The sequence below is a fragment of the Solanum tuberosum genome, unplaced genomic scaffold, assembly GCF_000226075.1.
Source record: "Solanum tuberosum cultivar DM 1-3 516 R44 unplaced genomic scaffold, SolTub_3.0 scf00415, whole genome shotgun sequence".
NCBI classification, from domain to species: Eukaryota; Viridiplantae; Streptophyta; class Magnoliopsida; order Solanales; family Solanaceae; genus Solanum; species Solanum tuberosum.
Window position 1 is genome coordinate 160921 of NW_006239349.1, and position 14879 is coordinate 175799.

Below are 14879 nucleotides of genomic sequence, written 5' to 3' on the forward strand. Positions count from 1 at the left end.
CCCACCCTTCCAGTTTTCTGCCCTACTCCCGCTACCCTCTTCGTTGTTTTCTTCTTCCTCGTCAGCGTCTCACAGAGACCTTCTTCATTTTCTTGAACCTTCGCTAAAGATTCTTGAATTTAAAGTTTAAACCCAACATATATGATCATTATCAGAAGTTTTTGTTTTTCTTCATGAGAATCTGAGTTGAAAAGGCATGCTCTTTTTCTCCCTCCCTACCAAACAGTTCACCTCAAAGCTAATCCCATGTAAGTCTTTCTCTAACTTCACCATTAACCGTTTATTCTCAGCTCTTTCGAACCCTTCTCATACTGACCAAGAACCTGAAATAGACTATGCAATTTCTACTTTGAAAACTGAAATGGGACTACCCAAATTGAGTTCTTGTGGAGCTGAAATGGAAATACCCATATCTGATAACTCAATGAAAATTTCCCCTATATCCAACTTTAATTCTTGTGGAGCTGAAGTAGAAGAACCCCTTTCTGATAATTCATTTAAAGTTACCCTAAAACCCAACTTGGGTTCTTGTAAAACTGAAGTGGAAGTACCAATTTCAGATAAGTTATTTAAAGAGGCTCCAAAGTTGGGTTCTTTCAAATTGGGTGATTCTACATTCTATTCTCTTATTGAGAAGTATGCCAATTCCGGGGACTTTACGTCTTTGGAGAAGGTTTTTGATAGAATGAAGTGTGAAAAAAGAGTCTTTATTGAGAAGAGTTTTATCTTAGTGTTTAGAGCTTATGGAAAAGCCCGTTTGCCTGAAAAAGCTGTTGAATTGTTTGAAAGAATGGTGGATGAGTTTCAATGTAAACGAACTGTGAAGTCGTTTAATTCTGTTCTTAATGTGATAGTTCAGACAGGATTATATCGTCATGCTTTAGATTTTTATGCTGATGTTGTGAATAATAGGAATATTATGCCAAATGTGCTTTCTTTTAATTTAGTTATTAAGACAATGTGTAAGCTTCGGATGGTCGATAGAGCTATGGAGGTGTTTAGAGAAATGCCTACTTGGAAATGTGAGCCGGATGTTTATACATACTGCACTTTGATGGATGGGTTGTGCAAGGATGACCGGATTGATGAGGCAGTTATTCTTTTGGATGAAATGCAGGTAGAGGGATGTCTTCCTGTTCCAGTGACATTTAATGTGTTGATTAATGGGCTTTGTCGGAAAGGTGACTTGGCTCGAGCTGCAAAGCTTGTGGATAACATGTTTCTTAAAGGGTGTGTTCCAAATGAAGTGACTTATAACACACTTATACACGGTTTGTGCCTGAAAGGTAAATTGGAGAAAGCAGTTAGTTTAGTGGATAGAATGGTGTCAAATAAGTATATACCAACTGATATAACCTATGGAACGATTATCAATGGGTTTGTTAAGCAAAGAAGAGCCACAGATGGTGTGCAGATCTTGTTGGCAATGCAGGAGAAAGGGCATCTGGCAAATGAATATGTCTACTCAGCACTAGTTAGTGGGTTGTTCAAGGAGGGAAAACCTGAAGAGGCGTTAAAAATATGGAAGGGAATGATAGAAAAGGGAGTGAAGCCTAATACAGTTGCTTATTCTGCTTTTATAGATGGTTTGTGTCGAGAAGGCAGACCTGACGAAGCTAAGGAGATCCTTTCTGAGATGAATAAAATGGGTTGCACTCCCAATGCTTATACTTACTGCTCTCTGATGAAGGGTTATTTTAAAACCGGTGACAGCAACAAGGCTATACTTTTGTGGAAAGACATGGCAACCAGTGGTATCACATGCAATGAAATCTGCTACAGTGTACTTACCCATGGACTGTGTCAAGATGGGAAGCTCAAAGAGGCTATGATGGTGTGGAAGCACATGTTAGGCAAAGGATTGGTCCCTGATGTCGTGGCTTATAGTTCAATGATTCATGGCCTTTGCAATGCTGGTTCTGTGGACCAGGGATTGAGACTCTTCAATGAGATGCAATGTAGAGGATCTGATTCTCAGCCTGACGTAATAGCATATAACATAATTATTAATGCTTTATGCAAGGTGGACAGAATTTCTCTAGCAATTGATCTTTTGAATACCATGTTGGATCGAGGTTGTGATCCTGACACAATTACATGTAATATTTTCTTGAAAACCTTAAATGACAAAGCAAATCCATCCCAAGATGGGGAAGACTTTCTGGATAAGCTGGTGCTACAACTGTACAGGCGGCAGAGAATCGTAGGAGCTTCAAGAATTATAGAAGTGATGCTTCAAAAAATTATTTATCCCAAGTCGTCCACTTGGGAAATGATTATTCGAGAACTTTGCAAACCAAAGAAGGTTCAAGGAGCTATTAACAAGTGTTGGAGTGACCTTTTCATCTGATATTAGAGGTTAGTTTTTTTTTTGGTTGCAAAAATGCAATATCCTGAACCTTTGTTTCCTGTGGACATATTGCTCCTAAGGGACTAAAGAGGACATGGACGTGAGATTCTTTCAGAAGATCCATTCTGTACATTTCAGAATTTGGATCCTTGTGCTTGATACATCAAACAATTACACAATGACAGGATGACTGCTATTACCGAACAGACACTTGCATCCATAATTTAACGTTCTGTTTTTCTGTTTGTTTGAATGCATGTCTGTTGCACATGTATCTAACAGAAAATGACATATTTTATCGATTATTTATATAAACCTCTTGAATGGATACAGAAACCTCTCAATTATGATTATCTAGCATTGTTAAGTCATTAGGATATTAAAGGGCAAGATGTATCCCCTGTAGTTTCCCGTGACAATTTTTTGAACTTTGCTAGCTCCCTGGTCTTAGCATAGCCTATTATGTAATGGAGCTAACATCCTGTATTTGTAATCTTACATATTGTACTCTCTTGCATCTTCTTGATGCCATTAATGAAACTACTAACTTCATCAAAAGGATATTAAAAGAAAGCTTCCATGTCATTGAATATTTTCTTCTTCACTTTCTTATCGATCTGTTAGATTTGAAATCTAAAAGTTCTAATCTACAAAATTGTAACGCGCCAGTTTTGAATATTGATGATACTTCAATACCTCTAGCCATGCATGATCATTTTGAAACGGTTTTAGAGAGTCTAAAAAGAGTTTAATTTAAGTAATTGTTTTATAGTTGTTTACATTTCTTATTTACCTTTTGCTTCCTCTTTGTTTTAATTTGTATCAAGACGTGTCTGGAATGTTAAATTATGGGAGTTTGAAAATGCTAACAAAGTTGTTGTGTATGGCTTATGAAAGTAAGCTCAAAATTTTGTTTGCTTATTTTTTCTGTATATAATATTCCCTGTGGTAAGTAAGAGAGAGAGTGAATAGAGGGGTAATCAAAGTCCAGTGTAAATGCTGATGCCAAATCTTTGGATCTTTCTGGAAAGATGTTAGCATCAAAAGTTAATGTATTTTGTTTCTTGGGAAATACTCCCTCCGTCCCATTTTATGTGGCAACATTTGACCGGGCACGGAGTTTAAGAAATAAATGAAGACTTTGAAATGTTTACCAAATTGCCCTTTTAAAAAGTAGACTCAATTTCTCTCTCCTCATAAATGTATTGGAGTATTATTTTAAGATTAAGTGGGACCAACAAGGATAAAAAAGGAATTGTACCTTTAAATACTTTCCATATAAGGAAATGTGACATTCTTTTTGGGACTGACCAAAAAGGAAATGTTGCCACATAAAATGGGACAGAGGGAGTAAATGTTTTGGATTTAAAATAAGCTATAGATATTTTGTATTTAACTGATAATGTAGCAGAAATGCATTACTTTAAGATATTAAAAAATGGACACCATTGTGCTTTCTACCAACAAAAAAAATAAAATCCGCAGCTTTATCTGAAAGCACCCTTTTGTATAGAGAGATTGCCAATTGGTGCTAATCATGGACAAGTTCTTATTTTAAAGTGCAAGAGAGACGAACAATTTCAATGTCAAAAGCAGCTTTTAATAATGCTCAAAGTTACTCTAGATGTGTGCTACAAAAGAGCAATTAAATTGTCTATCTTTAGTATAACTTGTGCTTTATCCCTATACATCAACAAAACATTTTTCTTAGGGAAAAAAGACAACTGGATAGGAATAACAAAACAAAGGATAGTTGTTACGGAGTGACTATCACTGAGCTGAAGCTACTAAGTATTGATCTTGTTGAATTCATAACACAGTACTACCAGGCTGCAAATCTCTCTTCTGTGCGTTTCCTCTAACCTTGCTCTCTCAACCTTTCCACTTCACAACTAAAAGTGCTTTCTACACTCATGTGAATTAAATTTCCCTTACTATATACTGTGTTATTAGGTGAATGTTCATACTAATATCTGCCGTTTTCTATTGGTAAAGGAACTAAATGCTCTGACGGTGCATCTTGCATATGTTAAAATAGTTTTCTTGTGGTAGAGCTATTATAGAATTATTATTGCTTGCAACTAACTTGGGATCACAATGGTGGGTGAAAGAAATATTGTGAGCGTGGTGGTTGCATATGGAAGATTGCAACCAAGTAGAAAATGACAGTGAGAAGTCCAAGGGTCATCAGATGATGCTTTCATGATGTGCAGGAGGTTGAAGCATGAAAAGCAGTAGAAGATGACAATTTCAGTGGTTGCAGTGAATGATATTACTGTTTAATCTGGTAATATTCATTTGAAAGTTTTCAGAATTCAGATCTTCTTTCTGAGTTATTGAATTATTATGCTTAACATTTCCTGGGTTTATTTATCCATCAAATATGCTCTTTTTTGACTGGAATGAAGTGAGTCGACATGATTTTTATTGGAATAATGTGGATCTAACTTATTTCAGATATGTGGCCTGAATTGGTATAGACACTTTCTAAGAAACATTGCTTGGCTTTTAGAATATTTCAAGAAAATATAAAAACGGTACAAACTCTACTGGTTCATTGAAGTGAGTTTGCAATATGTAAACCTACCGTTGCTCTTGTTTTAGAATATGTTTCCTATGTGCTGAAGTTTACTTTCTTACTTTACCTCCTGTAGCATCTCTCCTTTTTTTTGTTTTCTGAAAAGGGTCAAAAATACCCTTAGACTATGCAAAATTGAACAAAGATGTCCTCCGTTAATAGTTTGGTCCAAAAATGCTGCTATTGTTAGCATTTTTTTGGCCAAACTATTAATAACAGGGGCACTTTTGGACCTAATAAAAATATTGTTTTTAAAGAACATTTCTCTTGTTTCTTTTCTTTTAAAATCCTTTTAACTAATAAAAAAGTGGGAAGTAATTTTTTCTGTCTTTAAACTCGTTTTATCAAAGTAACCCATCATTAATTTTCATTTAGATAACGATAAAGTTCTTTTTTCTAATAAACTGGGAAGTATTTTTATTTCTTAATATTTTCCAAATTGAAGTAGGATAAGCATTTGCTAATATATCTCTTGGTTTCAAAGTTAAAATGAATAAAAGGATCAATAATCACTTGACTATAATTGAAATTTTCGAGAATGTATTTCTCTAACATGAACTGTGGTAGACAGTTTTCATTATTCATAATGATAGGATTCTGTCTGATCAGTGATGACTTCATCTAACATAAATCTTATGATTGCAGGATTAAGTGTGATGGACTCAAGTCTCAGATTTTATCATAGGTCTAAAAAAACTTATGCCCTAGCGCTTCCCATATCTTCTTCTAAGATCCTTGAAGTCGTTGGCTTCTTTGGTTGATGAGCCATGTCATAAGTTGCATGGAGGCCAAAAAATATATAATATATCAGCATTACAACCGTACATATGCCAAACCTTATAAATGCCTGAGCTCCTAATGATCCCATGAGAAACACGTTTATTGCAACTGAGAGGGATGGGAACCAAGGAACCAGTGGGACTCCCCAGACTTTTGGTGTTCTATCCTGTGGCAAAAGAACCGAAATTGCCAAGGTTGCCAGGAACCAAAGGGGAACAGTTACTGTGTAACCAAGCCAACCATTAGGGTCCAGTCCCCAATAAGCAGAAGTCCCAACGGAGGATACAATTATGACCAGTAGAAAGAAGGTAAGCTTCAAAAGATTCGTCCGGGGGGTGATACCTCTGACATAGTATCTCCTCACAAGCAGAGCAACAGCCATCATCATGGATATTAGTAGGCCGCTTATAGATAACAAACTTGCCAAGACATCCAAACTTGAAAAGAATGCTATACAGGCACTTACAAGTCTGATCAAGAGAGTTGCATTTATGGGAGTTCCTGTCTTTGGGTGAACAAGTGAAAACCATGGTGGAATCATATGAACTCGTGCAATATGAGTGGCATAGCGTGCCTGTCCAATTGCTCCTGCCAAAAGGACAGTGGTCATTCCTTTCAGAGCTCCAAGGGCAACCAGGTATTTTGCCCATTTCATCCCCACTTTTTGAAATGCAACAGAGTAGGCGGCGTTAGGGTCTATATCTGTATACTTTTGCATCATACTTAGTGAAAGTGCCATCAAGCAATATATCACAGTGATAATTGACATTGATCCTAGCAACCCTAGTGGTATATCTTTCGATGGATTTTTTGTTTCCTCTGCCATGGTTGCAATGTTGTCAAAACCCCCATATGCAAAATACACTATTGCCGCTGCAACGAAGATACCTTTGGCACCATGTGGCGCAAAGGGTGTCAAATTGGAGGTATTGGCATGAGCAAGTCCAGCAATTATGACAAATGAAATCACCACCATATTAACTGCTGATGCTATCCAGTTTAAGTATGAAGTTCTTCTAGTGCTGCTTATTGCAATTATTGATGTAATTGCTAAAATTGCAACAGCTATTGGATCTAGTAAGTTGAACCCGTCTATGAGATTTGTATGTATACGTAAAGAGTTTGGATGACGATTCAAGAGAGTTGTAAAGTAAGAAGTCCAGGCTCTTGCTACTGCGGCACTACCAGCAATGGATCCAAGAATTATGTTTCCTGCTGTGATAAAGGCTGCAAAGTCTCCCAGTTCTACTCTGATGTATGCAAATGAACCCCCTGCTACAGGAATTTCTACTGCAAATTCTGTGTAGCAGAAAACAGAGAGCATTGCTGAAATGCCAGAAGCCACATAGGATAAAACTATAGCTGGTCCGGCATGTTCATGAGCTTCTTGGCCAGTGAGTACGAAGATGCCTGCTCCAATAACAGAGCCAAAGCCAAACCAGATGAGGTCCCACCAACTAAGGCAACGTTTCATCTCATTCTCACTTTCTTTCCTTAGCTCCACAATCTCATCAGCATCCTCAGAACGGCTTGCAACTCGTTCCTTCAATCTGGTAAATGTTTGTGACAGTGCTGATCGGTATGCGCTCCAATTCTGGAAAGAATCTCCCGGGAAGAAATCGTGTTTGCTCCATCTCCAATAACTTCTTGGCTGTATCTCATCTCCCATTTCACCAGTAGAGTCTATTACTGTTATGCTACTGTTACAGAAAGCTAGTAATTACTAGCTCATTGGGATGCTACTGCTGTTGATAGGTTCATTTTTTTATGGATAGACTCCCATATCTTCAATTATTGTTATTGATAAGGTTGCCAATGAGCCAAGTGTTACATTTTTCCAAGCAAGTCCTTTTCTGTTTTATGCCATATAGTCAAGACACACGCAGCCAATGGAGAATTGGGCATGTGATTTGTGGATAGATACTACAGTAGTTGCGTATTATTGATTGCATCTTTGTTGAAAATATCAACATCAACAATCTATTTTACTTCCCTTGGACTGACGGTAAGTCTTATGTCGAAAGAGATAGGACAGTCTGTCAATTAATTAGGCTGGAACTAGGAAGAGCAACAGGCTGGACTTTTTGGCCTATATCACCAGTCACCTGCAGTACTGAAGGATTTCTGCAACATTATTGGAATCACTTCCACATACTCCTGATACTGTGTCGTTATAGTAATCATCTTTTGACTGCAGATTTGGTTCTCTTCAAGAATCTATTCTTGCTTAATTAATGGGATGCGTTCATACCTTTGTCCTAAAACTAAGCAACTGATCTTTAATATAAAAATCAATAAGCCACTTTGATACTTTTAGAAGAAATTGTTAGTATTGACATGGTGATGTGCCAAACTTTGAACAAGTTAAAGGAAAATACAAATTGAAGATTTTGATGGGTAGCTTTCTTATTATGCCATACTCCACCGGTAGTCAACTCCAAAAGTAGGAGGAGATTTACTTTCTTCAGAAACTTGGCACCTTGTGTTCAATTTGACCCTTTGGGGGCAGAGATAAAATTTGAACAATTCCACCTTCTGCTCAACTTGCTCCAATTTGAAGTTAACTGGAAAATCAGAGTTGGAAGAAAATTCCAAGGAAAAACATAAGATAGAAATAGAAGGAAATCATACTTAAATGAATGAATTGGAGATGTAAACATACCTAATGAAGCATGATGATCAATTCATGAACCTTGGAACACTTTTACGTGTCCTCTGTGAAGAGGAAAAAATAATACACACATAGAGTAACAATAGCAATTCCTTGTTTAGAACCATTGATTAACTTCTTTAAAACTGGCACACTAGGATGTTCTAAATCACACAACAGCTTGACCTTCCCTGAAGAACTCTTCCCACCTTTGAAATAAATAAAAGAAAAGATACAAGTGAACAGAAAACTTTCAGAAGAAATTTTTTGATGGGTTGTTGGTTATTTTCCCCCTCTATTCTATTTGCTTATTTTGAAAAAGCAGCATGAGAGTTGGCAAAGTCTATCCATGCTAAGGACTCCATGGTTGAACCGATGTCATTAGGTGTAACCGTGGTTGTGGCTATATCTCCATGTCTGAAGCAGTTAAAAGACGTGATGCCACCCAAAAAAAGGAAACAATTACACCCAAGATTTCCAAGCCTTGTGCATCTTGTTTGCAACATATCTGACTCCATGAACAGCACCAGCAGTCAATAAACCTGCAACAGCCTGCCTTGTGCTAGAAAACATAACCTTACGTCTAACTAGCCTTTTCATGCACTCAGCAGCCTGTTCTTTTGAACCAATCACTACTTGTTGTCTAACTCTACCTACAAGAAAATATGGCATAGGTGAGATGATTTGCTTAAGCTTAGGAGGGAACATTAGAAGAGCTTATCATAACAATTAATATAACTAAATAAAAGTAACTTTTCTCTAGAGATGAGACAAGCACACAATCCAACATGGCATCCGGATCTAAGCGTGAGAGTTACAGATGTAAAATAATTAAAATAGAAGTGAATGTTCACTAATGAGGCAGTTAGACACAATTCAACAGGAACTACTAACAAGAAAAAAAATCTGAAAGAACAGGAAAAATTTTAAGATTATTTTCTTTCCAGAAAACTCACTCTTTTTGCAGTTAATTTACGTACCAGAGTCATCCAGAATTCGTTTATCTCCAAGTTTCATGGCCATCTCACTTCTGATTGATGAAGGAAGGGAAGAAACCAAGGTGGAAGCAGCAGATAATCCACAATCCTGGTTTGGATAACACTAAAAGATGTCAATCTTTGAGATTAACTTGACCTTGATTTTCCTATTTACATATCTCAACAGAGGTGTAATCAATATCAATCTCCTTGGATCAATCAGAAAGAAAAGATGTGCTTGTGTAGTCAAAGAATCTCATATAGATGTACCAAAAGTAATATAATAAAATTAAGAAAGCAATCAAAGATCAAGATTGATTCAATGAACAGAGAAGTGTACAAATTGTAATCATGTAAAAGTACTAACTAATTTTCATGCAAGGAAACTTGTGATGCCCAAAACTCTACTTGACAAGTCGTGAAAGCAAATGACTTCAAAGCTATTTGAGAAATGTTCAGAATAGAAAGATGAACTTCACTAACCATAGAAGTTACCATTCAAAGTCAGAAAATTACCATCAGAAATGTAAATAACAGGCAACAACATAAGGGCCCCATTAGCATGTCTCATGCTGTATATTCTTGATCACCCATTCACACCATACTGATTATTTATGCTTCAGTAGAAAAAACGTGTTTTATCGTCGATATAAATATGTTCCCATATTAAGACACATTGATTAATAAAGAATTATCAGCATCATTCAGGACAATTAACCATGTCAAGGAAGCAACAAGAGACAAAGCTTTAGAAAAGAGAGAGACCTGCAATATGTTTACTTGCTTATCACCAGCTAATGAAAATCTCAACAAGTTTTTGGCCTCATATTCTTCCAGAAATGGCTTATACATTTCCTCAAATAAATGGAACTGTCCTTGTACAATTTTGTTCACCTGGGTCAATACACAGTGAAGAAATTTATGTACACAGAATGGAAGAATCAATTCAATCACTTAATGTGGCATGAAAGTTGCATATGCACTATGGGATACTATGCTAAAAGTTGAGATTCAAATTCTAGTCCAAAAAGGATATTCTGTAGATATGAGATACAAATTAATTGATATTCATTGATCTGCTGGAAGTAATATAAAACTATAAAAATTGAGAAACTACCCAATTACACTATGAACTTATATGTAGAGTGATACTTTCATGTGGTACAGTTAGGGCCACAAAAATCTAAAATTTAGGCCCACTCAAATGTCAAATCTACCTTATTTTTGTCCTCTGCAAAAAGCATACGCAAGTCACCTGTATATGAGAGGCTACAAATTTTGGCGTATAAATCTTCCTGCATAAACACCAAATTCCAAGTGGCATGTGTTATGTTCCTGTACTAATTGACAAGAAATCAGAAATGAATAAAGAGACTAACCTCCGTGAATTTTGATGGCAAAAGGAGAAGAGCAGCAGAAGTTGCAGCTTTCAGGTTCACGCTGTTCACGTTTTTTATATCCAAGTTATCCATAAGAATGTTCACCTGAGTTAGAAGTAAATGTAAGTTATGGCTGAGGGACAGTCACCAGACTCACCACTACAAGCAAAAATGGAGTCAATAAAGAAATTCAGAATACTATAGCTGAGTATGAAACAAAAAATCAGTTGAGCGATATCTGTTGAATGCATCATATAATATAATTTAGAGAAACAGACGGCCTCTCTATATATTTTTATATTTTTTATCAGGAGCATTTTTATATTTTCAGTCCACAGTAGACTTAAACTCTCTATTCAGGAAGCACAGAATTTCAGCCATGAGCCCATGACTGCCCGGCTAGAAAGCATATAAATGTCTGATAAAAATTAAGCAATAGGTATTAAGCCACCAAACTAATGCGATTAAGAAGGAAACTAAAAACCAGACGGGAGTAGGGGATGCAGGTTCCATTTTGCAATGAGTTGTAAATCAGATGCAACATACAGCTTTGGTGGTCAAATGTCAAGTTTGTTAAAGTCTAAAATCTTTGCGCAGACATACACAGAAGAAAACAAAGCATCTCATTCGAATATTTCCAGCTGAAGTTCTTCTTTTTAACACTCACAAGAAATGTCTGAGTGAACTGCTTCTGTTAGGAATATCTTTGAGGATACAACAAGTTACCATACGCACTCACTTGACTTTTCATGTCTCCATATGACAGAATGGATTTTTCATTTTCAGGTTAATAGAAGCGAGAGCTTAAAAGCTAGCAGTGGTGTGCCATCAAATATCAAAAGCACATGCTAATTTGTTTTGTAAGAAAATGCAGGCTGAGATATACATAGAGTTTCAAGCCAGAATCGATTATATTATGACATACTTTGAGCAACCCCGAGTACACTTATTTAGCATCGATACCACATAGGATTATAATTTTTTTGGGAGGAAATATTAGATAGGATTATAATACAAAGTTATTATGATAACTCTTTATTCTTATATCTCTAGGTAACACCAAAGTGAGATCCTACGGCAAAGAGAACATACAAGAACTCATGGATATTATCCTAATCAACGTAAGCTTATTTAACCACATTTAATGTGAATAAAAACATTACCAAGTTTTTGTCACTTTTGTTATACAAATGAGTGTAAGCTAACATCATATATCAAGCTACTTCTTAAATGATGATTTCATGCTTCTTTGACTGATAGGTATTTATAGTGAGTCAGGAAAGTCAGTCATAGATAAAAACTTATTCCTGATACCATCAATTAAATTCATTACAGCAGAAATTAAATTCACGTGACTTAGAAGTACGACAATAATGACTAACAGGCACAAAAGGATTGCAAAAGATTCCAACCAACTTAAATTCATTCAACGGTCCTTAACAATGTAACTAATATTGTAACCAAAGTCCTTTGTAAAATATGTTATTTAAATAGCAGTTCAAAACAAGCCATACTGGTTTCTGCAAACGACCGCTGAGATAGAACCTCTCCCATCCCAATATGTCTTGAATCAAGTCATGCATCCGTACAACTCCATACTTGACCATCTGTAAAAGTTACTTAATGTGAAATTACTAACGTGTTAATAGAAAGTGCATCTTCATTAAATGGTCCATACCTTGTTGTTGCAAGACACAAATGGGTTGAAGTGTACGCCAACACCAATGTCATTTGCAATATCAGTTATCTGACACAATGCACAGTAAATTGTTCTTTAGTTAGAGTTGAAATGTAAGACTATCACGGAAAACATATATGAAGTAGCAAAGAAATGAGGGAAATCAAAGTTAATTCAAGAAAGGAAATAGCACCATCCTTGCTCCACCAAGGCGGATGAGACACGAAGCATAGTGATCCTTGTTCAATTTTAGATTCTGGATTGTAGAAAGACATTAGATTTTGACAACAAAGATGGACAGAGAGTTGCTTAAAATTCAGCAATTACCTCAGAATGCCATTGTCGAGGATCAGATACTCCAATTATGTAATCTGTCATAGATGTCTAGCAATGAAGTTGTTAGTAATGTAATATTGCAGTATTTTATAGAACTTCTTGATCAAACAAAACCATAAGTGGAATTCATTATCAGAAAGAAGTAGAAAAAACCTCATCTTTGTTGTTGGGATGGAGTTTAGAACCATATATACAGCAGAACTCAACAGGGGGTAGAATTTCAAGCAAACCCCCTAGCTCAGCTTTGTCCTCTCCCACCATTTCTACATTAACATATGAAAACAAAACAAAAATCATGTAATATGATACATACAAATGTATGTTCAATTGAATCAAAATCTTGAAATATTCTCAGAGTAATTTTATCAAACATCTGGGAGACACGCTTGAAATTATTAAGATAATGCATTGTTTACCACTTACTGATCAGTATACATGTGGAAGTTGAACCCTAATTAACACAATTTAGCTATCAATTTGGCAAATCTTTTCAATTAAGTTCCTGGGGTTTTCAAGGGTTTAAGGTGGGGATGATTGAGACTGCCATTGAAGAAGAAGCAACAGATCCAAGTCAAATTCGGGTCAAGCCCATCTCTTTATAATTGGGTTGGGCTCAACCGGAGCACTCTACCCCTTTTATATTTGGGCTATAGCCCACCAAGTTTTCCTTTTTTTTTTCTTTTTAATTTGTTTTGTGGTCAATAATATACTTATATTCACAAATTCACAATTAATTAAGGAAAAATCACCCCATATATACATTTAAGAGTAAATATTACGAGTTTTAAACCTACTTTTAAAAATTTCTTGATTATAACAGAATATTTACTGGTTATGACATATCAGTTAAAATTATTTTTATTTTAAAGTTAAATTATATTTATTTAATAAATCCTTAATATATTTATAGGTTTTTAATATTAATTAATAATAGGTAATTAATTTGTTTTTTACTTCCTTTTTTAAAAAAAATTAGTCAGTTACCCAAATTTAGGGATTTACTCAATATATTTCCTTGTTTACCGTTACCCTCACCAATCGTACACCCCACCCCCACCTCCCACACGTTTCTTCACTCACACACGCCTCAACCCACCACCCACTATCATTCTCTCTCCATTGTTTCTCATCTTCTCCAAAATCAAACCGCCAAAATCCACCAACATTCCAAAATCAAATCGATTAATCATGTCTAAGAAATCGATGAAAACACCAAGAAAGAGCCCCAGATTTGATGAAACCTTAATCGATGATGCTCATGCTCCATCCTTTTAACATACCGTTTGAAACTCCCCCTCCGAAATCTGTTGAAATTCCTGCCAATGTTGGTCCATCTCGTTCGAAGAATCAAAAAGACAAAATTAATGAAGCAAACCAAAGTTCAAATCCGACAAATCGAAGGGGAAACAAGAGGAAGGGGAAAAAACATGTTGAAACCCCTCCAGAGTCTGATTCAGACTCAGATTCCGATTTTGTTGCTCAAAGAAAAAAGAAGAAAAGAAAAAAATCAACAAATGTTGATGTTCTTGAAACATCAAAACCTTCTTCAAGAAGAAAAACAAAAAAGATGAACATGAATTACCAAAACCCCAACATTTGTTATATCACATTATTATTGTTGTTGTTTTCAAAGTTTTTGTTTTTCTGAAATTTATTATTAATGATACAACATTGACATGCATATTAACTATTAACATTGTTATCAAATTGTATGATATAATTTAAATACTCTGTAGTATATAGGTACTCATGGTATTTTTTAAATAATGAGAGTATGAAGTGTTTGTGAATAACATGTATATGGAGTGTGTGTCAAAAAAATTGGTATGCAGTGTGTGTGCAATGTCAAAAATAATGTATGATTTTTTTTAACTACTATGTATTGTATAGGTGCCCTTGGAATTTTTTGTATGCAGTGTGTGTGCAATGTCAAAAATAATGTATGATTTTTTTTAACTACTATGTATTGTATAGGTGCCCCTGGAATTTTTTGTATGCAGTGTGTGTGCAATGTCAAAAATAATGTATGATTTTTTTTAACTACTATGTATTGTATAGGTGCCCCTGGAATTTTTTGTATGCAGTGTGTGTGCAATGTCAAAAATAATGTATGATTTTTTTTAACTACTATGTATTGTATAGGTGCCCCTG

At 35.6% G+C, this 14879-nt stretch overlaps 3 protein-coding genes across 6 annotated transcripts; 1 reads left to right on the forward strand and 2 right to left on the reverse strand.

The window, feature by feature from the left end:
• The first annotated feature begins 6 nt into the window (after positions 1 to 6).
• On the forward strand, positions 7 to 5660 carry LOC102595408 (pentatricopeptide repeat-containing protein At4g20090). Of its 2 annotated transcripts, none has more exons than XM_006363114.2 (3): positions 7 to 2358; positions 4462 to 4637; positions 5574 to 5660. In XM_006363114.2, exon 1 carries the CDS (start codon positions 197 to 199, stop codon positions 2348 to 2350), a length of 2154 nt encoding a protein of 717 aa, XP_006363176.1. In that variant the 5' UTR covers positions 7 to 196; the 3' UTR covers positions 2351 to 2358; positions 4462 to 4637; positions 5574 to 5660. The 2 variants fall into 2 exon arrangements, with proteins under 2 accessions (XP_006363176.1, XP_006363177.1); XM_006363115.2 differs by having other exon boundaries at positions 4564 to 4637.
• On the reverse strand, positions 5419 to 7599 carry LOC102595081 (cationic amino acid transporter 5). The gene has a single exon (XM_006363113.2). It carries the CDS (start codon positions 7375 to 7377, stop codon positions 5626 to 5628), a length of 1752 nt encoding a protein of 583 aa, XP_006363175.1. The 5' UTR covers positions 7378 to 7599; the 3' UTR covers positions 5419 to 5625.
• Positions 7600 to 7993: 394 nt separating this feature from the next.
• On the reverse strand, positions 7994 to 13296 carry LOC102595962 (phosphatidate cytidylyltransferase, mitochondrial). Of its 3 annotated transcripts, none has more exons than XM_015303328.1 (12): positions 13145 to 13296; positions 12882 to 12991; positions 12720 to 12776; positions 12586 to 12648; positions 12393 to 12461; positions 12229 to 12321; positions 10715 to 10819; positions 10553 to 10630; positions 10101 to 10229; positions 9339 to 9444; positions 8371 to 9011; positions 7994 to 8272 (listed from the first exon to the last, which is right to left on the reverse strand). In XM_015303328.1, the coding sequence occupies exons 2-11, from the start codon at positions 12987 to 12989 to the stop codon at positions 8821 to 8823; spliced, it is 999 nt and encodes a 332-aa protein (XP_015158814.1). In that variant the 5' UTR covers positions 12990 to 12991; positions 13145 to 13296; the 3' UTR covers positions 7994 to 8272; positions 8371 to 8820. The 3 variants fall into 3 exon arrangements, with proteins under 3 accessions (XP_015158814.1, XP_006363178.1, XP_015158815.1); XM_006363116.2 differs by having other exon boundaries at positions 13152 to 13295; XM_015303329.1 differs by lacking the exon at positions 7994 to 8272 and having other exon boundaries at positions 8368 to 9011; positions 13152 to 13295.
• Between the last annotated feature and the right edge of the window lie 1583 nt (positions 13297 to 14879).

What these genes read in the sequence shown, in the direction of transcription:
- LOC102595962 (XM_015303328.1), bottom strand. Translation starts at nt 12,989, where the DNA reads ATGGTGGGAGAGGACAAAGCTGAGCTAGGGGGTTTGCTTGAAATTCTA. An exon ending in TGCCATCAAAATTCACGGAG is followed by an intron (nt 10,631 to 10,714) that starts GTTAGTCTCTTT and finishes GTGTTTATGCAG; the next exon opens with GAAGATTTATACGCCAAAAT. An exon ending in TTGCAGAGGACAAAAATAAG is followed by an intron (nt 10,230 to 10,552) that starts GTAGATTTGACA and finishes GTATTGACCCAG; the next exon opens with GTGAACAAAATTGTACAAGG.
- LOC102595408 (XM_006363114.2), top strand. Translation starts at nt 197, where the DNA reads ATGCTCTTTTTCTCCCTCCCTACCAAACAGTTCACCTCAAAGCTAATC.
- LOC102595081 (XM_006363113.2), bottom strand. Translation starts at nt 7,377, where the DNA reads ATGGGAGATGAGATACAGCCAAGAAGTTATTGGAGATGGAGCAAACAC.